General features: G+C 29.1%; 1 protein-coding gene across 1 annotated transcript in view; it reads left to right on the forward strand.

The window, feature by feature from the left end:
* The window catches only part of LOC110733803, a 102,687-nt gene extending 81,618 nt beyond the window's left edge, over positions 1-21,069 (forward strand). Inside the window, exons 4-7 of the mRNA XM_021913868.1 lie at positions 17,490-18,364; positions 18,638-19,358; positions 19,506-19,873; positions 20,384-21,069. Coding sequence (XP_021769560.1) covers positions 17,490-18,364; positions 18,638-19,358; positions 19,506-19,873; positions 20,384-21,069 — 2,650 coding nt within the window. The remainder of the gene's footprint in view (positions 1-17,489; positions 18,365-18,637; positions 19,359-19,505; positions 19,874-20,383) is intronic.
* The last annotated feature ends 5,356 nt before the right edge of the window (positions 21,070-26,425 follow it).

Raw genomic sequence — 26,425 nt, forward strand, 5'->3', positions numbered from 1 at the left:
CTTTAATTTGATTCAAAAAGCATTGTTTGAATTTATTTGACTTTCATTTGATTCAATTAGCTTTGTTTGAATGTGTTTGACTTTCAGTTGATTCAATTAGCTTTGTTTGAATGTGTTTGACATTCCTTTGATTCAATTAGCTTTGTTTGAATGTGTTTGACTTTTATTTTATTCAATTAGATTTGTTTGAATGTCCTTTACTTTCATTTGATTCAATTAGCTTTGTAGAATGAATTTGTCTTTCTTTTGATTCAATTAGCATTGTTGAATGCATTAGGCTTTCATTTGATTTAAAACCTTTGTTTGAATGTGTTTAACTTTCATTTACTTTAATTAGCTTTGTTTGAATGTGTTTGACTTTCAAATTATTCAATTAGCTTTGTTAAATGCATTAGACTTTAACTTGTTTCAAGAAGATTTATTTTAATGTGTTTGGCTTTCATTGGATTAAATTAGTGTTGTTTGAATGTGTTTAACTTTTATTAGATTCAATTAGCTTTGTAGAATGCATTTGACTTTCATTTGATTTATATAGCTTCGTTGAATGCATTTGACATTCATTTTATTCAAAAAGCTTTGTTTGAGTGTGTTGACTTTCATTTGATTTAATTAGCTTTGTTTGAAAGTGTTTGACTTAAATTTGATTCTAAAAGCTTTGTATGAATGTGTTTGACTTTCATTTGATTCAATTAGCTTTGTAGAATGCATTTGTCTTTCATTTGATTAAATTAGCATTGTTGAATGCATTAGGATTTCATTTGATTCATAAGCTTTGAATGTGTTTCTCTTTCATTTGATTCAATTAGCTTTGTAGAATGCATTTGATTTTCATTTAATTCAATTAGCTTTGTAGAATGCATTTGACTTTCATTTGATTCAATTAGCTTTGTTGAATGCATTAGACTTTCATTTGATTCAAAAAGCTTTGTTTGAATGTTTTTAAATTTCATTTGATTCAATTAGTTTTGTTTGAATGTGTTTGACTTTCATTTAATTAAATTAGCTTTGTTGAATGCATTAGACTTTAACTTGCTTCAAAAAGATTTATTTGAATGTGTTTGGATTTCATTGGATTAAATTTAGTGTTGTTTGAATGTTTTTAACTTTCATTTGATTCAATTAGCTTTGTAGAATGCATTTGACTTTCATTTGATTCATTTAGCTTTGTTGAATGCATTTGACATTCATTTTTATTCAAAAAGCTTTGTTTGAGTGTGTTGACTTTCATTTGATTTAATTAGCTTTGTTCGAATGTGTTTGACATAAATTGGATTCAAAAAGCTTTGTTTGAATGTGTTTGACTTTCATTTGATATAATTAGCTTTCATTGAATGGGTTTGACTTTCATTTGATTTAATTAGCTTTGTTTGAATGTGTATGACTTAAATTTGATTAATAAAGCTTGTTTGAATGTGTTTGACTCTCATTTGATTCAATTAGCTTTTTTTGAATGTGTTTGACTTTCATATGATTCAATTAGCTTTGTTGAATGCATAAGACTTTCATTGGATTCAATTAGCTTTGTTTGAATGTGTTTGACTTTCCATTGATTCAATTAGATTTGTAGAATGCATTTGACATTCATTTTATTCAATAAGCTTTGTTTGAATGGGATTGACTTTTATTCGAGTGAATTAGCTTTGTTTGAATGTGTTTGACTTAAATTTGATTCATAAAGCTTGTTTGAATGTGTTTGACTTTCATTTGATTTAATTAGCTTTGTAGAATGCATTTGACTTTCATTTGATTAAATTAGCATTGTTGAATGCATTAGACTTTAATTTTTTTTCAAAAATCTTTGTTTGAATGTGTTTGTCGTTCTTTTGATTCAATTAGCTTTGTTGAATGCATCTGACTTTCATTTGATTCAATTATCTTTGTTGAATGCATTAAACTTTAATTTGATTATAAATGCTTTGTATGAATGTGTTTAACTTTAATTTGATTCAAAAAGCTTAGTTTGATTGTGTTTGACTTTCATTTGATTCAATTAGCTATCTTTGAATGTGTTTGACTTTCATTTGATTCAATTAGCTTTTTTGAATGTGTTTGACTTTCATTTGATTCAATTAGCTTTGTAGAATGCATTTGACAATAATTTGATTCAAAAAGCTTTGTTTGAATGTATTTGACTTTCATTTGATTCAATTAGGTTTGTTTGAATGTGTTTGACTTTCATTTAATTCAATTAGCTTTGTAGAATGTATTTGACTTTCATTTGATTCAATTAGCTTTATTGAATGCATTATACTTTAATTTGATTCAAAAAGCTTTGTTTGAATATGATTGACTTTTATTCGATTCATTTAGCTTTGACATTCATTTAATTCAATTAGCTTTGTAGAATGTATTTGACTTTCATTTGATTCAATTAGCTTTGTTTAATGCATTAGACTTTCATTTGATTCAAAAAGCTTTGTTTGAATGGGTTTAACTTTCATTTGATTCAATTAGCTTTGTTTGAATGTGTTTGACTTTCATTTTATTCAATTAGCTTTGTTGAATGCATTAGACTTTAACTTGATATAAAAGGATATATTTGAATGTGTTTGGCTTTCGTTGGATTAAATTAGTGTTGTTTGAATGTGTTTAACTTTCATTTGATTCAATTAGCTTTGTTGAATGCATTTGACATTCATTTTATTCAAAAAGCTTTGTTTGAGTGTGTTGACTTTCATTTGATTTAATTAGCTTTGTTTGAATGTGTTTGACTTAAATTTGATTCAAAAAGCTTTGTTTGAATGTGTTTGATTTTCATTTGATTCAATTAGCTTTGTAGAATGCATTTGACTTTCATTTGATTCAATTATCTTTGTTGAATGCATTAGACTTTGATTTGATTCAAAATGCTTTGTTTGAATGTGTTTGACTTTAATTTGATTCAAAAAGCATTGTTTGAATTTATTTGACTTTCATTTGATTCAATTAGCTTTGTTTGAATGTGTTTGACTTTCATTTGATTCAATTAGCTTTGTTTGAATGTGTTTGACATTCCTTTGATTCAATTAGCTTTGTTTGAATGTGTTTGACTTTTATTTTATTCAATTAGATTTGTTTGAATGTCCTTTACTTTCATTTGATTCAATTAGCTTTGTAGAATGAATTTGTCTTTCTTTTGATTCAATTAGCATTGTTGAATGCATTAGGCTTTCATTTGATTTAAAACCTTTGTTTGAATGTGTTTAACTTTCATTTACTTTAATTAGCTTTGTTTGAATGTGTTTGACTTTCAAATTATTCAATTAGCTTTGTTAAATGCATTAGACTTTAACTTGTTTCAAGAAGATTTATTTTAATGTGTTTGGCTTTCATTGGATTAAATTAGTGTTGTTTGAATGTGTTTAACTTTTATTAGATTCAATTAGCTTTGTAGAATGCATTTGACTTTCATTTGATTTATATAGCTTCGTTGAATGCATTTGACATTCATTTTATTCAAAAAGCTTTGTTTGAGTGTGTTGACTTTCATTTGATTTAATTAGCTTTGTTTGAAAGTGTTTGACTTAAATTTGATTCTAAAAGCTTTGTATGAATGTGTTTGACTTTCATTTGATTCAATTAGCTTTGTAGAATGCATTTGTCTTTCATTTGATTAAATTAGCATTGTTGAATGCATTAGGATTTCATTTGATTCATAAGCTTTGAATGTGTTTCTCTTTCATTTGATTCAATTAGCTTTGTAGAATGCATTTGATTTTCATTTAATTCAATTAGCTTTGTAGAATGCATTTGACTTTCATTTGATTCAATTAGCTTTGTTGAATGCATTAGACTTTCATTTGATTCAAAAAGCTTTGTTTGAATGTTTTTAAATTTCATTTGATTCAATTAGTTTTGTTTGAATGTGTTTGACTTTCATTTAATTAAATTAGCTTTGTTGAATGCATTAGACTTTAACTTGCTTCAAAAAGATTTATTTGAATGTGTTTGGATTTCATTGGATTAAATTTAGTGTTGTTTGAATGTTTTTAACTTTCATTTGATTCAATTAGCTTTGTAGAATGCATTTGACTTTCATTTGATTCATTTAGCTTTGTTGAATGCATTTGACATTCATTTTTATTCAAAAAGCTTTGTTTGAGTGTGTTGACTTTCATTTGATTTAATTAGCTTTGTTCGAATGTGTTTGACATAAATTGGATTCAAAAAGCTTTGTTTGAATGTGTTTGACTTTCATTTGATATAATTAGCTTTCATTGAATGGGTTTGACTTTCATTTGATTTAATTAGCTTTGTTTGAATGTGTATGACTTAAATTTGATTAATAAAGCTTGTTTGAATGTGTTTGACTCTCATTTGATTCAATTAGCTTTTTTTGAATGTGTTTGACTTTCATATGATTCAATTAGCTTTGTTGAATGCATAAGACTTTCATTGGATTCAATTAGCTTTGTTTGAATGTGTTTGACTTTCCATTGATTCAATTAGATTTGTAGAATGCATTTGACATTCATTTTATTCAATAAGCTTTGTTTGAATGGGATTGACTTTTATTCGAGTGAATTAGCTTTGTTTGAATGTGTTTGACTTAAATTTGATTCATAAAGCTTGTTTGAATGTGTTTGACTTTCATTTGATTTAATTAGCTTTGTAGAATGCATTTGACTTTCATTTGATTAAATTAGCATTGTTGAATGCATTAGACTTTAATTTTTTTTCAAAAATCTTTGTTTGAATGTGTTTGTCGTTCTTTTGATTCAATTAGCTTTGTTGAATGCATCTGACTTTCATTTGATTCAATTATCTTTGTTGAATGCATTAAACTTTAATTTGATTATAAATGCTTTGTATGAATGTGTTTAACTTTAATTTGATTCAAAAAGCTTAGTTTGATTGTGTTTGACTTTCATTTGATTCAATTAGCTATCTTTGAATGTGTTTGACTTTCATTTGATTCAATTAGCTTTTTTGAATGTGTTTGACTTTCATTTGATTCAATTAGCTTTGTAGAATGCATTTGACAATAATTTGATTCAAAAAGCTTTGTTTGAATGTATTTGACTTTCATTTGATTCAATTAGGTTTGTTTGAATGTGTTTGACTTTCATTTAATTCAATTAGCTTTGTAGAATGTATTTGACTTTCATTTGATTCAATTAGCTTTATTGAATGCATTATACTTTAATTTGATTCAAAAAGCTTTGTTTGAATATGATTGACTTTTATTCGATTCATTTAGCTTTGACATTCATTTAATTCAATTAGCTTTGTAGAATGTATTTGACTTTCATTTGATTCAATTAGCTTTGTTTAATGCATTAGACTTTCATTTGATTCAAAAAGCTTTGTTTGAATGGGTTTAACTTTCATTTGATTCAATTAGCTTTGTTTGAATGTGTTTGACTTTCATTTTATTCAATTAGCTTTGTTGAATGCATTAGACTTTAACTTGATATAAAAGGATATATTTGAATGTGTTTGGCTTTCGTTGGATTAAATTAGTGTTGTTTGAATGTGTTTAACTTTCATTTGATTCAATTAGCTTTGTTGAATGCATTTGACATTCATTTTATTCAAAAAGCTTTGTTTGAGTGTGTTGACTTTCATTTGATTTAATTAGCTTTGTTTGAATGTGTTTGACTTAAATTTGATTCAAAAAGCTTTGTTTGAATGTGTTTGATTTTCATTTGATTCAATTAGCTTTGTAGAATGCATTTGACTTTCATTTGATTCAATTATCTTTGTTGAATGCATTAGACTTTGATTTGATTCAAAATGCTTTTTTTAAATGTGTTTGACTTTAATTTGATTCAAAAAGCTTTGTTTGAATTTATTTGACTTTCATTTGATTCAATTAGCTTTGTTTGAATGTGTTTGACTTTCATTTGATTCAATTAGCTTTGTTTGAATGTGTTTGACTTTCCTTTGATTCAATTAGCTTTGATTGAATGTGTTTGACTTTTATTTTATTCAATTAGATTTGTGTGAATTTTCTTTACTTTCATTTGATTCAATTAGCTTTGTAGAATGAATTTGTCTTTCTTTTGATTCAATTAGCATTGTTGAATGCATTAGGCTTTCATTTGATTTAAAACCTTTGTTTGAATGTGTTTAACTTTCATTTGATTCAATTAGCTTTGTTTGAATGTGTTTGACTTTCAAATTATTCAATTAGCTTTGTTAAATGCATTAGACTTTAATTTGTTTCAAAAAGATTTATTTTAATGTGTTTGGCTTTCATTGGATTAAATTAGTGTTGTTTGAATGTGTTTAACTTTCATTAGATTCAATTAGCTTTATAGAATGCATTTGACTTTCATTTGATTTATATAGCTTCGTTGAATGCATTTGACATTCATTTTATTCAAAAAGCTTTGTTTGAGTGTGTTGACTTTCATTTGATTTAATTAGCTTTGTTTAAAAGTGTTTGACTTAAATTTGATTCAAAAAGCTTTGTATGAATGTGTTTGACTTTCATTTGATTCAATTAGCTTTGTAGAATGCATTTGTCTTTCATTTGATTAAATTAGCATTGTTGAATGCATTAAGATTTCATTTGATTCATAAGCTTTGAATGTGTTTCTCTTTCATTTGATTCAATCAGCTTTTGTAGAATGCATTTGACTTTCATTTAATTCAATTAGTTTTGTTGAATGCATTTGACTTTCATTTGATTCAAAAAGCTTTGTTAGAATGTGATTGACTTTCATTTGATTCAATTAGCTTTGTAGAATGCATTTGACTTTCATTTGATTCAATTAGCTTTGTTGAATGCATTAGACTTTCATTTGATTCAAAAAGATTTGTTTGAATGTGTTTAAATTTCTTTTGATTCAATTAGTTTTTTTTGAATGTATTTGACTTTCATTTAATTAAATTAGCTTTGTTAAATGCATTAGACTTTAACTTGCTTCAAAAAGATTTATTTGAATGTATTTGGATTTCATTGGATTAAATTAGTGTTGTTTGAATGTTTTTAACTTTCATTTGATTCAATTAGCTTTGTAGAATGCATTTGACTTTCATTTGATTCATTTAGCTTTGTTGAATGCATTTGACATTCATTTTATTCAAAAAGCTTTGTTTGAGTGTGCTGACTTTCATTTGATTTAATTAGCTTTGTTTGAATGTGTTTGACATAAATTGGATTCAAAAAGCTTTGTTTGAATGTGTTTGACTTTCATTTGATATAATTAGCTTTCATTGAATGGATTTGACTTTCATTTGATTAAATTAGCTTTGTTTGAATGTGTATGACTTAAATTTGATTAATAAAGCTTGTTTGAATGTGTTTGACTCTCATTTGACTCAATTAGCTTTTTTTGAATGTGTTTCTTTCATATGATTCAATTAGCTTTGTTGAATGCATAAGACTTTCATTGGATTCAATTAACTTTGTTTGAATGTATTTGATTTTCCATTGATTCAATTAGATTTGTAGAATGCATTTGACATTCATTTTATTCAATAAGCTTTGTTTGAATGGGATTGACTTTCATTCGAGTGAATTAGCTTTGTTTGAATGTGTTTGACTTAAATTTGATTCATAAAGCTTGTTTGAATGTGTTTGACTTTCATTTGATTCAATTAGCTTTGTAGAATGCATTTGACTTTCATTCGATTCAATTACCTTTGTTGAATGCATTAGACTTTAATTTTTTTCAAAAATCTTTGTTTGAATGTGTTTGTCGTTCTTTTGATTCAATTAGCTTTGTTGAATGCATCTGACTTTCATTTGATTCAATTAGCTTTGTTGAATGCATTAAACTTTAATTTGATTATAAAGTCTTTGTATGAATGTGTTTAACTTTAATTTGATTCAAAAAGCTTAGTTTGATTGTGTTTGACTTTCATTTGATTCAATTAGCTATGTTTGAATGTGTTTGACTTTCATTTGATTCAATTAGCTATGTTTGAATGTGTTTGACTTTCATTTGATTCAATTAGCTTTTTTGAATGTGTTTGACTTTCATTTGATTCAATTAGCTTTGTAGAATGCATTTGACTATAATTTGATTCAAAAAGCTTTGTTTGAATGTATTTGACTTTCATTTGATTCAATTAGGTTTGTTTGAATGTGTTTGACTTTCATTTAATTCAGTTAGCTTTGTAGAATGTATTTGACTTTCATTTGATTCAATTAGCTTTATTGAATGCATTATACTTTAATTTGATTCAAAAAGCTTTGTTTGAATATGATTGACTTTTATTTGATTCAATTAGCTTTGACATTCATTTAATTCAATTAGCTTTTGATGTGGATTTAAACCCCTTAACTTAATAAAGAATCTAAAATCACACAAGTAACACAAGCCCTTCGAATTTCGTTAGAAAATCGAACAACTTAAAGATAACAAACTGGATATGACTTTGAAAACGACCACTCCTGGAACGAATTCAACGCCTCTCAAATTACCTAGACCACTCCTGGAACTAAGTACTTTGATGAACAAAATTTAAACTACTCTTAGAACTAAGAATTGAACGTTCTAATTATCAAAACAACTCCTTGAATTGAAAACTAGCAAAAGAATTTGTAAGCAATTAAGCAAAACAAACTATAAACTTGTATTGAATTTTCTCGTTTTTTGTTGTTGTGTACAAAGCCACGAAAAATCCCTTATTTATAGACTAAAACTAACTATTCCTAAGTCTATTCAAACTAGAAAAAAACCCTAGCCTTGATCCCAAAGTATCCTAGATAGAATAGGAAAACCAATTCTAATGGAATTAGGAAACTAGTAATAAGACTAGTTCTAATTAACCTAAAACTTCTTAAAACAATTCCTAACTGACTTAGAAATTATTTTAAACTAAAATAACAGAAATTAAGAATATTCCTAATTGCTTAAACCAAGAAAAACCCTTTCAAGTGAAAGGTAAAAACTTGCAAGCAAAAACTCTAGAAAAAACTAAGTTAGGAAAATCTTTCTTTTCGTACTACCGCCGAACCACTTTCTCACGCGCCGCCGTCATCGACACGCGCCCCACCGCCGTTTAGCTGGACTCAGGCCGGAGCTAGGGAGACGGCGCATGGCACCTAGATCGGCGCGTCGCCGCCGCTGCCGTCGTCGGAACCCAACTGGTCCTTGACTTCTTCTTTAATGGCTGCGCATGTTAACCATTCTTGATTCTTTACTCCAAGCTCGAACCCTATTGGCCTTAAAACCAATATGATTGGCTCTTCAAAAGAATTTCCCTCTTGATCCACATCAGCTTTGTAGAATGCATTTGACTTTCATTTGATTCAATTAGCTTTGTTTAATGCATTAGACTTTCATTTGATTCAAAAAGCTTTGTTTGAATGTGTTTAACTTTCATTTGATTCAATTAGCTTTGTTTGAATGTGTTTGACTTTCATTTTATTCAATTAGCTTTGTTGAATGCATTAGACTTTAACTTGATATAAAAGGATATATTTGAATGTGTTTGGCTTTCGTTGGATTAAATTAGTGTTGTTTGAATGTGTTTAACTTTCATTTGATTCAATTAGCTTTGTTGAATGCATTTGACATTCATTTTATTCAAAAAGCTTTGTTTGAGTGTGTTGACTTTCATTTGATTTAATTAGCTTTGTTTGAATGTGTTTGACTTAAATTTGTTTCAAAAAGCTTTGTTTGAATGTGTTTGATTTTCATTTGATTCAATTAGCTTTGTAGAATGCATTTGACTTTCATTTGATTCAATTATCTTTGTTGAATGCATTAGACTTTGATTTGATTCAAAATGCTTTGTTTGAATGTGTTTGACTTTAATTTGATTCAAAAAACTTTGTTTGAATTTATTTGACTTTCATTTGATTCAATTAGCTTTGTTTGAATGTGTTTGACTTTCATTTGATTCAATTAGCTTTGTTTGAATAAGTTTGACTTTCCTTTGATTCAATTAGCTTTGTTTGAATGTGTTTGACTTTTATTTTATTCAATTAGATTTGTTTGAATGTCCTTTACTTTCATTTGATTCAATTAGCTTTGTAGAATGAATTTGTCTTTCTTTTGATTCAATTAGCATTGTTGAATGCATTAGGCTTTCATTTGATTTAAAACCTTTGTTTGAATGTGATTAACTTTCATTTGATTTAATTAGCTTTGTTTGAATGTGTTTGAGTTTAAAATTATTCAATTAGCTTTGTTAAATGCATTAGACTTTAACTTGTTTCAAAAAGATTTATTTTAATGTGTTTGGCTTTCCTTGGATTAAATTAGTGTTGTTTTAATGTGTTTAACTTTCATTAGATTCAATTAGCTTTATAGAATACATTTGACTTTCATTTGATTTATATAGCTTCGTTGAATGCATTTGACATTCATTTTATTCAAAAAGCTTTGTTTGAGTGTGTTGACTTTCTTTTGATTTAATTAGCTTTGTTTGAAAGTGTTTGACTTAAATTTGATTCTAAAAGCTTTGTATGAATGTGTTTGACTTTCATTTGATTCAATTAGCTTTGTAGAATGCATTTGTCTTTCATTTGATTAAATTAGCATTGTTGAATGCATTAGGATTTCATTTGATTCATAAGCTTTGAATGTGTTTCTCTTTCATTTGATTCAATTAGCTTTGTAGAATGCATTTGACTTTCATTTAATTCATTTAGTTTTGTTGAATGCATTTGACTTTCATTTGATTCAAAAAGCTTTATTAGAATGTGATTGACTTTCATTTGATTCAATTAGCTTTGTAGAATGCATTTGACTTTCATTTGATTCAATTAGCTTTGTTGAATGCATTAGACCTTCATTTGATTCAAAAAGCTTTGTTTGAATGTGTTTAAATTTCATTTGATTCAATTAGTTTTGTTTGAATTGTTTGACTTTCATTTAATTAAATTAGCTTTGCTGAATGCATTAGACTTTAACTTGCTTCAAAAAGATTTATTTGAATGTGTTTGGATTTCATTGGATTAAAAGTGTTGTTTGAATGTTTTTAACTTTCATTTGATTCAATTAGCTTTGTAGAATGCATTTGACTTTCATTTGATTCATTTAGCTTTGTTGAATGCATTTGACATTCATTTTTATTCAAAAAGCTTTGTTTGAGTGTGTTGACTTTCATTTGATTTAATTAGCTTTGTTTGAATGTGTTTGACATAAATTGGATTCAAAAAGCTTTGTTTGAATGTGTTTGACTTTCATTAGATATAATTAGCTTTCATTGAATGGGTTTGACTTTCATTTGATTTAATTAGCTTTGTTTGAATGTGTATGACTTAAATTTGATTAATAAAGCTTGTTTGAATGTGTTTGACTCTCATTTGATTCAATTAGCTTTTTTTGAATGTGTTTGACTTTCATATGATTCAATTAGCTTTGTTGAATGCATAAGACTTTCATTGGATTCAATAGCTTTGTTTGAATGTGTTTGACTTTCCATTGATTCAATTAGATTTGTAGAATGCATTTGACATTCATTTTATTCAATAAGCTTTGTTTGAATGGGATTGACTTTCATTCGAGTGCATTAGCTTTGTTTGAATGTGTTTGACTTAAATTTGATTCATAAAGCTTGTTTGAATGTGTTTGACTTTCATTTGATTCAATTAGCTTTGTAGAATGCATTTGACTTCCATTTGATTCAATTACCTTTGTTAAATGCATTAGACTTTAAGTTTTTTCAAAAATCTTTGTTTAAATGTGTTTGTCCTTCTTTTGATTCAATTAGCTTTGTTGAATGCATCTGACTTTCATTTGATTCTATTAGCTTTGTTGAACGCATTAAACTTTAATTTGATTATAAATTCTTTGTATGAATGTGTTTGACTTTAATTTGATTCAAAAAGCTTAGTTTGAATGTGTTTGACTTTCATTTGATTCAATTAGCTATGTTTGAATGTGTTTGACTTTCATTTGATTCAATTAGCTTTGTTGAATGCATTTGACTATAATTTGATTCAAAAAGCTTTGTTTGAATGTATTTGACTTTCATTTGATTCAATTAGGTTTGTTTAAATGTGTTTGAATTTCATTTAATTCAATTAGCTTTGTAGAATGTATTTGACTTTCATTTGATTCAATTAGCTTTATTGAATGCATTATACATTAATTTGATTCAAAAAGCTTTGTTTGAATATGATTGACTTTTATTTGATTCAATTAGCTTTGACATTCATTAAATTCAATTAGCTTTGTAGAATGCATTTGACTTTCATTTGATTCAATTAGCTTTGTTTAATGCATTAGACTTTCATTTGATTCAAAAAGCTTTGTTTGAATGTGTTTAACTTTCATTTGATTCAATTAGGTTTGTTTGAATGTGTATGACTTAAATTTGATTAATAAAGCTTGTTTGAATGTGTTTGACTCTCATTTGATTCAATTAGCTTTTTTTGAATGTGTTTGACTTTCATATGATTCAATTAGCTTTGTTGAATGCATAAGACTTTCATTGGATTCAATTAGCTTTGTTTGAATGTGTTTGACTTTCCATTGATTCAATTAGATTTGTAGAATGCATTTGACATTCATTTTATTCAATAAGCTTTGTTTGAATAGGATTGACTTTCATTCGAGTGAATTAGCTTTGTTTGAATGTGTTTGACTTAAATTTGATTCATAAAGCTTGTTTGAATGTATTTGACTTTCATTTGATTCAATTAGGTTTGTTTGAATGTGTTTGAATTTCATTTAATTCAATTAGCTTTGTAGAATGTATTTGACTTTCATTTGATTCAATAAGCTTTATTGAATGCATTATACTTTAATTTGATTCAAAAAGCTTTGTTTGAATATGATTAACTTTTATTTGATTCAATTAGCTTTGACAGTCATTTAATTCAATTAGCTTTGTAGAATGCATTTGACTTTCATTTGATTCAATTAGCTTTGTTTAATGCATTAGACTTTCATTTGATTCAAAAAGCTTTGTTTGAATGTGTTTAACTTTCATTTGATTGAATTAGCTTTGTTTGAATGTGTTTGACTTTCATTTTATTCAATTAGCTTTATTGAATGCATTAGACTTTAACTTGATATAAAAGGATATATTTGAATGTGTTTGGCTTTCGTTGGATTAAATTAGTGTTGTTTGAATGTGTTTAACTTTCATTTGATTCAATTAGCTTTGTTGAATGCATTTGACATTCATTTTATTCAAAAAGCTTTGTTTGAGTGTGTTGACTTTCATTTGATTTAATTAGCTTTGTTTGAATGTGTTTGACTTAAATTTGATTCAAAAAGCTTTGTTTGAATGTGTTTGATTTTCATTTGATTCAATTAGCTTTGTACAATGTATTTGACTTTCATTTGATACAATTATCTTTGTTGAATGCATTAGACTTTGATTTGATTCAAAATGTTTTGTTTGAATGTGTTTGACTTTAATTTGATTCAAAAAGCTTTGTTTGAATTTATTTGACTTTCATTTGATTCAATTAGCTTTGATTGAATGTGTTTGACTTTTATTTTATTCAATTAGATTTGTTTGAATGTCCTTTACTTTCATTTGATTCAATTAGCTTTGTAGAATGAATTTTTCTTTCTTTTGATTCAATTAGCATTGTTGGATGCATTAGGCTTTCATTTGATTTAAAACCTTTGTTTGAATGTGTTTAACTTTCATTTGATTCAATTAGCTTTGTTTGAATGTGTTTGACTTTCAAATTATTCAATTAGCTCTGTTAAATGCATTAGATTTTAACTTGTTTCAAAAAGATTTATTTTTATGTGTTTGGCTTTCATTGGATTTAATTAGTGTTGTTTGAATGTGTTTAACTTTCATTAGATTCAATTAGCTTTATAGAATGCATTTGACTTTCATTTGATTTATATAGCTTCGTTGAATGCATTTGACATTCATTTTATTCAAAAAGCTTTGTTTGAGTGTGTTGACTTTCATTTGATTTAATTAGCTTTGTTTAAAAGTGTTTGACTTAAATTTGATTCAAAAAGCTTTGTATGAATGTGTTTGACTTTCATTTGATTCAATTAGCTTTGTAGAATGCATTTGTCTTTCATTTGATTAAATTAGCATTGTTGAATGCATTAAGATTTCATTTGATTCATAAGCTTTGAATGTGTTTCTCTTTCATTTGATTCAATTAGCTTTGTAGAATGCATTTGTCTTTCATTTGATTAAATTAGCATTGTTGAATGCATTAGGATTTCATTTGATTCATAAGCATTGAATGTGTTTCTCTTTCATTTGATTCAATTAGCTTTGTAGAATGCATTTGACTTTCATTTAATTCAATTAGTTTTGTTGAATGCATTTGACTTTCATTTGATTCAAAAAGCTTTGTTAGAATGTGATTGACTTTCATTTGAATCAATTAGCTTTGTAGAATGCATTTGACTTTCATTTGATTCAATTAGCTTTGTTGAATGCATTAGACCTTCATTTGATTCAAAAAGCTTTGTTTGAATGTGTTTAAATTTCATTTGATTCAATTAGTTTTGTTTGAATTGTTTGACTTTCATTTAATTAAATTAGCTTTGTTGAATGCATTAGACTTTAACTTGCTTCAAAAAGATTTATTTGAATGTGTTTAGATTTCATTGGATTAAATTAGTGTTGTTTGAATGTTTTTAACTTTCATTTGATTCAATTAGCTTTGTAGAATGCATTTGACTTTCATTTGATTCATTTAGCTTTGTTGAATGCATTTGACATTCATTTTTATTCAAAAAGCTTTGTTTGAGTGTGTTGACTTTCATTTGATTTAATTAGCTTTGTTTGAATGTGTTTGACATAAATTGGATTCAAAAAGCTTTGTTTGAATGTGTTTGACTTTCATTAGATATAATTAGCTTTCATTGAATGGGTTTGACTTTCATTTGATTTAATTAGCTTTGTTTGAATGTGTATGACTTAAATTTGATTAATAAAGCTTGTTTGAATGTGTTTGACTCTCATTTGATTCAATTAGCTTTTTTTGAATGTGTTTGACTTTCATATGATTCAATTAGCTTTGTTGAATGCATAAGACTTTCATTGGATTCAATTAGCTTTGTTTGAATGTGTTTGACTTTCCATTGATTCAATTAGATTTGTAGAATGCATTTGACATTCATTTTATTCAATAAGCTTTGTTTGAATGGGATTGACTTTCATTCGAGTGAATTAGCTTTGTTTGAATGTGTTTGACTTAAATTTGATTCATAAAGCTTGTTTGAATGTATTTGACTTTCATTTGATTCAATTAGGTTTGTTTGAATGTGTTTGAATTTCATTTAATTCAATTAGCTTTGTAGAATGTATTTGACTTTCATTTGATTCAATTAGCTTTATTGAATGCATTATACTTTAATTTGATTCAAAAAGCTTTGTTTGAATATGATTGACTTTTATTTGATTCAATTAGCTTTGACATTCATTTAATTCAATTAGCTTTGTAGAATGCATTTGACTTTCATTTGATTCAATTATCTTTGTTGAATGCATTAGACTTTCATTTGATTCAAAAAGCTTTGTTTGAATGTGTTTGACTTTAATTTAATTCAAAAAGCTTTGTTTGAATGTGTTTGACTTTGGTTTGATTCAATTAGCTTTGTTTGAATGTGTTTGACTTTCATTTGATTCAATTAGCTTTGTAGAATGCATTTGACTTTCATTTGATTCAATTAGTTTTGTTGAATGCATTTGACTTTCATTTGATTCAAAAAGCTTTGTTTGAATGTGTTTGACTTTCATTTGATTCAATTAGCTTTGTAGAATGCATTTGTCTTAAATTTGATTAAATTAGCATTATTGAATGCATTAGGATTTCATTTGATTCATAAGCTTTGAATGTGTTTGTGATGCAAATCATGAAGAGTCCATTAGTCCAATCAAGCATGATCATCCTACAAGTCCAATTCACAAAGAAATCATTCTTGCTAAGTCATTTGAAGATCAAGTGGTAGATACTTTTTGTGCGCATGGACCGTTTCTTGCTAACCAAGGGTTTACTTGTTTACATTCTGGTTATGAATGTTAATGGGCATCCTAGGCACGTTTTGAACAGCCTTAGGCATAGGAAAAGGCGTCCTTGAAGCAAGGAGAAACTTCATTGCAAGTCATAAACATTTAGCATGAAGAAAGGCATGAATCAAGGGGAGGTTACTCCACGTTTTTTGCTGGTTCTTTATGGCTGTTTTTAAGCTTCTTTTCAGCAGTTTTTAAGAGGTTAATTAAGGGTGATTAAAGCCTAAAATCAGTTAAGAAAATCTGCTTAGCATAGGCGTGATTCTAGGCTAGGTTTTAGCTTTCATGTTTAGTTACAATAAACACACGTTAAGCTTGTTTAATGCGTGTAGTTTAGTACTAGTTTGTTTTCTTTATTTAAGCTTATGAAATGTAAGTGTATGGCAGATTATGATATATGAATTAAGAAAGTTTTCTCCTTAAAACTATTTATTCTTGTTGTTAAGATAAATCGTTTTTTTCCAAGTTTAACTTGACGAATTTGAGTGGTTAAGTGAGTTTTCCTTCCATGCAAATTAAACAACTAGTGGGTTTTAAGTGAGTAATCCTTGCCTACATATCTTGTTTGTTTAAGTGAGTAATCCTTACAAACGTTCCTTAACCATTTCCAAAACAACCTACAAACCTTTACCCGTAATTTGACTTAAAACACCAACCTTTTTTTTTTCTTCTTTCCACTTAAGTTTGATCCATTAAGCTTGTATTAACTAAGACTTTCTATTAGTTTTTACATCATTTGGCGCGTCAGGTAGGGGGGCATTTCTGTCCAAAATGGATTAAGCAAACCCAAATGAAACCATTGACCAAAGGAGACTTAGAATGATGGAGGAAAACCAACAAAGACTCTTGGAAACCAATGAGCAATTACATGGTAATATAATGGCTCTAATGGCTCGTTTGTTGACACAAGAACAAAGGGATGGGCGTCAAAACCCTCCTAGATATGATGACAAGAGTCTAAAGGTGGATGTAGACCTTTTTGATGGTACTCTTAACCCTGAGAAGTACTTGGAGTGGGAGCAATCACTTGAGAGGTACTTTGAGTTCAAAGACGTTGAGGAAGATGAACAAAAGTACAAGATTGCTAAGGTAAAGATAGCCAAGTATGCTGAAACTTGGTTGAAAGGAGTCCAAAGAAAACGAGAAAGCAATGGGAAAACTCGTATTTCTACATGGACCAAGCTTAGGAAGAAACTTAGGGGACGATTTGTTCCTTCTAACTACAAGCAATCCATGTATGTGAAATGGAGCACTTTGCAGCAAGGAGGGAGTAGTGTGGAGGAATACATTAAAGAATTTGAGAAACTTTCCATTGTGTGCGAAATAGTGGAAAATGAAGAACTCAAATTAGGGAGGTTTATGGCTGGTTTGGATAAGGACATTTATGAGAAAGTAGAAGTGCAACCCAATCTGACCTTTGATGAAGCTTGTAAGCTTTCGGTGAAATTTGACAATCAAAAGAAGAAGAAGAAACCTTCGAACCCTTTTGACCCAAAATTCAAACGCCCATTTAACCCACCAAAAGAAACCCCTTCCTTTCCAAATTCCACTACCAAAAAGAACCCTGCCTCGTTTGATCTTTCACAAAAAGAAAAAGGAAAAACCAAAACCGGAGACTTAAGTGACATTGTTTGTTTCAAATGTCATGGGAGAGGACATTACAAGAGAGATTGTCCTAATGCAAGAGCTTTAACCATACGAGAGCTTAAGAATATGATGGCACAACCTTTTGTCCTTGAAGAAGAGAAGGAGAATGAAAATGGTAGTGAAAATGTACCTTTAGAGTCTTATGATTCTAATGAGGAGGAGGAGCAAGTTGATGACTGTTTTCCCGAAAAAAATAGTCTAGTAATGAGGAGAGCCCTCCAAATGCACGTGGAGGTTGAGAAAACCCCAATTCAAAGAGAAAATGTCTTCTTAACCAAATGCAAGGTTAATGAAGATGTGTGTGACTTGATTGTTGATAGTGGCAGTGAAGCTAATGTTGTGTCAAGTGATCTTGTTAAGAAACTTGACTTGAAGACTACTAGACATCCTACTCCTTACAAGTTGAGTTGGCTTGATAAGAGCAAGAGTACGGGAGTTAGAAAACAATGTCTAGTAAAATTTCAGATTAGTTCGTATGTGGATGAAATTTTATGTGATGTCATTCCCATGGATGCTTGTCACATTTTGTTAGGGAGGCCATGGCAAAGTGACAAAAAATCAGTACATGATGGCCTATCAAACACCTACACCATTACTCACCAAGGCAGCAAGAAAGTGTTGCACCATTTACCACCACAAAAAAGCCTTTCCCAAACACAATCCCCACCACCAAAAAAAGAGCCCAAAAGAAAGGACATTTTGTTGCTTTCCTTAAAAGAATTCGAAAACTCTTTGGAGAAGGAAGATGAAGTGTTCTTATTGTTTTCTAAAGAGGAACACGAAGGTTTATTCCAACAAAACCCTAGGCTAGCCGCATTGATCAAGGAGTATGAAGATGTTTTTTCTAATGAATTACCACAAGGGTTGCCTCCTATTCGTGGTATAGAACATCAAATAGATTTGATTCCGGGAGCCCCCCTTCCGAATAAACCCCCTTATAGATGCAATCCCATGGAAACTAAGGAATTACAAAGACAAATTGAGGAGTTGATGCAAATGGGTTACGTGAGAGAATCCATGAGTCCTTGTGCCGTTCCAGCTTTGTTAGTGCCAAAAAAGGATGGAACATGGAGGATGTGTATTGATAGTAGGGCGGTGAATAACATAACCATTAAGTATAGGTTTCCTATTCCTAGACTTGATGATATGTTAGATGAGTTGAGTGGAGCTCAAGTGTTTTCCAAGATAGATTTAAGGAGTGGATATCACCAAATTAGAATGAGGGAAGGTGATGAATGGAAAACAGCCTTTAAAACTAAGCATGGTTTGTATGAGTGGCTTGTTATGCCATTTGGATTAACAAATGCTCCAAGCACCTTCATGAGACTTATGAACGAAATGTTGAGGCCATTTTTGGGGAAGTTTGTAGTTGTTTACTTAGACGACATTCTCATCTATAGTAAAAATGAGGAGGAGCAATTGAAACACTTGGAAGAGATTTTAAAAACCTTGAGAGAGCAACAATTGTATGGGAAGTTGGAGAAGTGCCATTTTTTGCTAACAGATATTGTTTTCCTTGGTTATATTGTTTCAGGTGAAGGAATTAAAGTTGATCCAAGCAAAGTGGAAGCCATTTCTTCATGGCCAATTCCAAAAACAGTCACGGAGGTTCGTTCATTTCATGGACTTACTTCGTTCAATAGGAGGTTTATTGAACATTTTAGCACCCTTATGGCTCCCATCACCGAATGTACAAAGAAGGGAAGCTTTCAATGGACTCCACAGGCTCAAAAGGTGTTTGAGTTGGTGAAAAAGAAGATGTGTGAAACGCCGGTTCTAGCCCTTCCAGATTTCATGAAACCATTTGAAGTTGAGTGTGATGCAAGTGGAAAAGGAATAGGGGCTGTCCTAATCCAAGAGAAGAAGCCAATTGCGTATTTTAGTGAGAAATTGAGCCAAGGCAAATTGAATTACTCCACTTATGACAAAGAATTATATGCCATGGTTCGAGCTTTGGATCATTGGTCACATTATTTGAGGCCACAGCCTTTCATCTTACATTCGGATCATGAATCTTTAAGGTTCATTCATGGACAAAAGAAGTTGAATGCAAGGCATGTTAAGTGGGTGGAATTCCTACAATCTTTCAACTTTGCAACCAAGTACAAGAAAGGCAAAACCAATATTGTGGCGGATGCATTATCAAGAAGGCATAATCTTCTTGGAATCATGGAAACTAAAATTCTTGGTTTTGAGGTCATGAAGGAATCATACAAAGATGATCTTGAACTCAAGGAAATCATGGAGTCTTGCAAGAATGGAGTCCACGGTTCATTTGTCATAATAGATGGTTTCCTTTTCAAAGGGAACAAACTTTGTGTTCCTAAAGGTGCAATTCGAGAGTTGTTGATCAAGGAAGCTCATGGAGGAGGACTTGCTGGTCATATGGGTATACAAAAGACCCTAGAAATCTTACAAAGTCATTTTTATTGGCCAAAAATGTTAGCTAATGTGCACCAAGTTTTGGCTAGGTGTTCTATTTGTCAAAGAGCCAAAATGACGTTTCATAAGGGAGAGTATAAGCCTTTTCCCATTCCCGAAAGACCTTGGGAAGATTTGAGTATGGATTTCATAATGGCCTTGCCTAGAACAGCTCGTGGAAAAGATTCTATCATGGTGGTCGTTGATCGGTTTTCAAAGATGGCTCATTTCATAGCTTGTAAGAAGGTGGATGATGCGTTCAATGTGGCGCAACTTTTTTTTAAAGAAGTGGCTAGATTACATGGTTTGCCTAGAACCATAGTTCCGGATCGTGACACTAAGTTTGTGAGTCATTTTTGGAAGTCCTTGTGGAGGCTCGTGGGTACTAAGCTACTTTTCTCAACAAGCCATCATCCACAAACGGATGGTCAAACCGAAGTGGTGAACCGAATTCTTGGTTCTTTGCTTCGTGCCTTAGTGAATAAGGGAGGTAAAGATTGGGACTTGAAGTTAGCTCATGCAGAGTTTGCCTACAATAGAACTCCAAGCAAAACTACAAAGTATTCACCTTTTGAAGTTGTGTATGGTGTGAATCCTTATGTGCCGATTGATTACATTTCGCTTCCTAAAGATAAGTTCGTGCATGGGACAGCCAAGGAGCATATAGAATTCATGATTGATGTCCATAAAGAAGTTAGGAAAAACATAGAAAAGGCAAATGAGTCATACAAGAAGCAAGCTAACAAAAACTTGAGAAATATGAAGAAGTTCGAAGTGGGTGATCTTGTGTGGATATTCTTGCGCAAAGAAAGGTTTCCTAAACAAAGGAAACACAAATTGATGCCTAGGGCAGAGGGACCTTTTCAAATCATGGAAAAGATCAATGATAATGCTTACAAATCATCAACTTTCAACGTGGGTGACTTGGCTCCTTATCTAGAAGATGATGAGTTGAGGGCAACTCCTTTCGAAGAAGGGGAGAATGATGCAAATCATGAAGAGTCCATTAGTCCAATCAAGCATGATCATCCTACAAGTCCAATTCACAAAGAAATCATTCTTGCTAAGTCATTTGAAGATCAAGTGTTAGATACTTTTTGTGCGCATGGACTGTTTCTTGCTAACCAAGGGTTTACTTGTTTACATTCTGGTTATGAATGTTAATGGGCATCCTAGGCACGTTTTGAACAGCCTTAGGCATAGGAAAAGGCGTCCTTGAAGCAAGGAGAAACTTCATCGCAAGTCATAAACATTTAGCATGAAGAAAGGCATGAATCAAGGGGAGGTTACTCCACGTTTTTTGCTGGTTCTTTATGGCTGTTTTTAAGCTTCTTTTCAGCAGTTTTTAAGAGGTTAATTAAGGGTTATTAAAGTCTAAAATCAGTTAAGAAAATCTGCTTAGCATAGGCGTGATTCTAGGCTAGGTTTTAGCTTTCATGTTTAGTTACAATAAACACACGTTAAGCTTGTTTAATGCGTGTAGTTTAGTACTAGTTTGTTTTCTTTATTTAAGCTTATGAAATGTAAGTGTATGGCAGATTATGATATATGAATTAAGAAAGTTTTCTCCTTAAAACTATTTATTCTTGTTGTTAAGATAAATCGTTTTTTTCCAAGTTTAACTTGACGAATTTGAGTGGTTAAGTGAGTTTTCCTTCCATGCAAATTAAACAACTAGTGGGTTTTAAGTGAGTAATCCTTGCCTAAATATCTTGTTTGTTTCAGTGAGTAATCCTTACAAACTAATCCTTCTTTCCTCTAAAAAACTTTCCTTAACCATTTCCAAAACAACCTACAAACCTTTACCCGTAATTTGACTTAAACACCAACCTTTTTTTTTCTTCTTTCCACTTAATTTTGATCCATTAAGCTTGTATTAACTAAGACTTTCTATTAGTTTTTACATCAGTTTGACTTTCATTTGATTCAATTAGCTTTGTAGAATGCATTTGACTTTCATTTGATTTAATTAGTTTTGTTGAATGCATTTGACTTTCATTTGATTGAAAAAGCTTTGTTTGAATGTGTTTGACTTTCTTTTGATTCAATTAGCTTTGTAGAATGCATTTGACTTTCATTTCATTCAATTAGCTTTGTTGAATGCATTAGACTTTCATTTGATTCAAAAAGCTTTGTTTGAATGTGTTTAAATTTCATTTGATTCAATTAGTTTACTTTGAATGTGTTTGATTTTCATTTAATTAAATTAGCTTTGTTGAATGCATTAGACTTTAACTTGCTTCAAAAAGATTTATTTGAATGTGTTTGGCTTTCATTGGATTAAATTAGTGTTGTTTGTATGTTTTTAACTTTCATTTGATTCAATTAGCTTTGTAGAATGCATTTGACTTTCATTTGATTCATTTAGATTTGTTGAATGCATTTGACATTCATTTTATTCAAAAAGCTTTGTTTGAGTGTGTTGACTTTCATTTGATTTAATTAGCTTTGTTTGAATGTGTTTGACATAAATTGGATTCAAAAAACTTTGTTTGTATGTGTTTGACTTTCATTTGATATAATTAGCTTTCAATGAATGGGTTTGACTTTCATTTGATTTAATTAGCTTTGTTTGAATGTGTATGACTTAAATTTGATTAATAAAGCTTGTTTGAATGTGTTTGACTCTCATTTGATTCAATTAGATTTTTTTGAATGTGTTTGACTTTCATATGATTCAATTAGCTTTGTTGAATGCATAAGACTTTCATTGGATTCAATTAGCTTTGTTTGAATGTGTTTGACTTTCCATTGATTCAATTAGATTTGTAGAATGCATTTGACATTCATTTTATTCAAAAAGCTTTGTTAGAATGGGATTGACATTCATTTGAGTGTGTTGACTTTCATTTGATTTAATTAGCTTTGTTTAAAAGTGTTTGACTTAAATTTGATTCAAAAAGCTTTGTATGAATGTGTTTGACTTTCATTTGATTCAAAAAGCTTAGTTTGAATGTGTTTGACTTTCATTTGATTCAATTAGCTTTGTAGAATGCATTTGACTTTCATTTGATTCAATTATCTTTGTTGAATGCATTAGACTTTGATTTGATTCAAAATGCTTTGTTTGAATGTGTTTGACTTTAATTTAATTCAAAAAGCTTTGTTTGAATGTGTTTGACTTTGATTTGATTCAATTAGCTTTGTTTGAATGTGTTTGACTTTCATTTTATTCAGTTAGCTTTGTTTGAATGTGCTTTACTTTCATTTGATTCAATTAGCTTTGTAGAATGAATTTGTCTTTCATTTGATTCAATTAGCATTGTTAAATGCATTAGGCTTTCATTTGATTTAAAAACCTTTGTTTAAATGTGTTTAACTTTCATTTGATTCAATTAGCTTTGTTTGAATGTGTTTGACTTTCAAATTATTCAATTAGCTTTGTTAAATGCATTAGACTTTAACTTGTTTCAAAAAGATTTATTTTAATGTGTTTGGCTTTCATTGGATTAAATTAGTGTTGTTTTAATGTGTTTAACTTTCATTTGATCCAATTAGCTTTATAAAATGCATTTGACTCTCATTTGATTTATATAGCTTCGTTGAATGCATTTGACATTCATTTTATTCAAAAAGCTTTGTTTGAGTGTGTTGACTTTCATTTGATTTAATTAGCTTTGTTTGAAAGTGTTTGACTTAAATTTGATTCAAAAAGCTTTGTTTGAATGTGTTTGACTTTCATTTGATTTAATTAGCTTTGTAGAATGCACTTGTCTTACATTTGATTAAATTAGCATTATTGAATGCATTAGGATTTCATTTAATTCATAAGCTTTGAATGTGTTTGACTTTCATTTGATTCAATTAGCTTTGTAGAATGCATTTGACTTTTATTTGATTCAATTAGTTTTGTTGAATGCATTTGACTTTCATTTGATTCAAAAAGCTTTGTTTGAATGTGTTTGACTTTCATTTGATTCAATTAGCTTTGTAGAATGCATTTGACTTTCATTTCATTCAATTATCTTTGTTGAATGCATTAGACTTTCATTTGATTCAAAAAGCTTTGTTTTGAATGTGTTTAAATTTCATTTGATTCAATTAGTTTATTTTGAATGTGTTTGATTTTCATTTAATTAAATTAGCTTTGTTGAATGCATTAGACTTTAACTTGCTTCAAAAAGATTTATTTGAATGTGTTTGGCTTTCATTGGATTAAATTAGTGTTGTTTGTATGTTTTTAACTTTCATTTGATTCAATTAGCTTTGTAGAATGCATTTGACTTTCATTTGATTCATTTAGCTTTGTTGAATGCATTTGACATTCATTTTATTCAAAAAGCTTTGTTTGAGTGTGTTGACTTTCATTTGATTTAATTAGCTTGTTTAAATGTGTTTGACATAAATTGGATTCAAAAAGCTTTGTTTGTATGTGTTTGACTTTCATTTGATATAATTAGCTTTCATTGAATGGGTTTGACTTTCATTTGATTTAATTAGCTTTGTTTGAATGTGTATGACTTAAATTTGATTAATAAAGCTTGTTTGAATGTGTTTGACTCTCATTTGATTCAATTAGATTTTTTTGAATGTGTTTGACTTTCATATGATTCAATTAGCTTTGTTGAATGCATAAGACTTTCATTGGATTCAATTAGCTTTGTTTGAATGTGTTTGACTTTCCATTGATTCAATTAGATTTGTAGAATGCATTTGACATTCATTTTATTCAAAAAGCTTTGTTAGAATGGGATTGACATTCATTTGAGTGTGTTGACTTTCATTTAATTTAATTAGCTTTGTTTAAAAGTGTTTGACTTAAATTTGGTTCAAAAAGCTTTGTATGAATGTGTTTGACTTTCATTTGATTCAAAAACCTTAGTTTGAATGTGTTTGACTTTCATTTGATTCAATTAGCTTTGTAGAATGCATTTGACTTTCATTTGATTCAATTATCTTTGTTGAATGCATTAGACTTTGATTTGATTCAAAATGCTTTGTTTGAATGTGTTTGACTTTAATTTAATTCAAAAACCTTTGTTTGAATGTGTTTGACTTTGATTTGATTCAATTAGCTTTGTTTGATTGTGTTTGACTTTCATTTTATTCAGTTAGCTTTGTTTGAATGTGCTTTACTTTCATTTGATTCAATTAGCTTTGTAGAATGAATTTGTCTTTCATTTGATTCAATTAGCATTGTTAAATGCATTAGGCTTTCATTTGATTTAAAAACCTTTGTTTGAATGTGTTTAACTTTCATTTGATTCAATTAGCTTTGTTTGAATGTGTTTGACTTTCAAATTATTCAATTAGCTTTGTTAAATGCATTAGACTTTAACTTGTTTCAAAAAGATTTATTTTAATGTGTTTGGCTTTCATTGGATTAAATTAGTGTTGTTTTAATGTGTTTAACTTTCATTTGATCCAATTAGCTTTATAAAATGCATTTAACTCTCATTTGATTTATATAGCTTCGTTGAATGCATTTGACATTCATTTTATTCAAAAAGCTTTGTTTGAGTGTGTTGACTTTCATTTGATTTAATTAGCTTTGTTTGAAAGTGTTTGACTTAAATTTGATTCAAAAAGCTTTGTTTGAATGTGTTTGACTTTCATTTGATTCAATTAGCTTTGTAGAATGCACTTGTCTTACATTTGATTAAATTAGCATTATTGAATGCATTAGGATTTCATTTGATTCATAAGCTTTGAATGTGTTTGACTTTCATTTGATTCAATTAGCTTTGTAGAATGCATTTGACTTTCATTTGATTCAATTAGTTTTGTTGAATGCATTTGACTTTCATTTGATTCAAAAAGCTTTGTTTGAATGTCTTTGACTTTCATTTGATTCAATTAGCTTTGTAGAATGCATTTGACTTTCATTTCATTCAATTATCTTTGTTGAATGCATTAGACTTTCATTTGATTCAAAAAGCTTTGTTGGAATGTGTTTAAATTTCATTTGATTCAATTAGTTTATTTTGAATGTGTTTGATTTTCATTTAATTAAATTTGCTTTGTTGAATGCATTAGACTTTAACTTGCTTCAAAAAGATTTATTTGAATGTGTTTGGCTTTCATTGGATTAAATTAGTGTTGTTTGTATGTTTTTAACTTTCATTTGATTCAATTAGCTTTGTAGAATGCATTTGACTTTCATTTGATTCATTTAGCTTTGTTGAATGCATTTGACATTCATTTTATTCAAAAAGCTTTGTTTGAGTGTGTTGACTTTCATTTGATTTAATTAGCTTTGTTTGAATGTGTTTGACATAAATTGGATTCAAAAAACTTTGTTTGTATGTGTTTGACTTTCATTTGATATAATTAGCTTTCAATGAATGGGTTTGACTTTCATTTGATTTAATTAGCTTTGTTTGAATGTGTATGACTTAAATTTGATTAATAAAGCTTGTTTGAATGTGTTTGACTCTCATTTGATTCAATTAGATTTTTTTGAATGTGTTTGACTTTCATATGATTCAATTAGCTTTGTTGAATGCATAAGACTTTCATTGGATTCAATTAGCTTTGTTTGAATGTGTTTGACTTTCCATTGATTCAATTAGATTTGTAG

This window comes from Chenopodium quinoa, unplaced genomic scaffold, assembly GCF_001683475.1.
Source record: "Chenopodium quinoa cultivar QQ74 unplaced genomic scaffold, ASM168347v1, whole genome shotgun sequence".
NCBI lineage: Eukaryota > Viridiplantae > Streptophyta > Magnoliopsida > Caryophyllales > Amaranthaceae > Chenopodium > Chenopodium quinoa.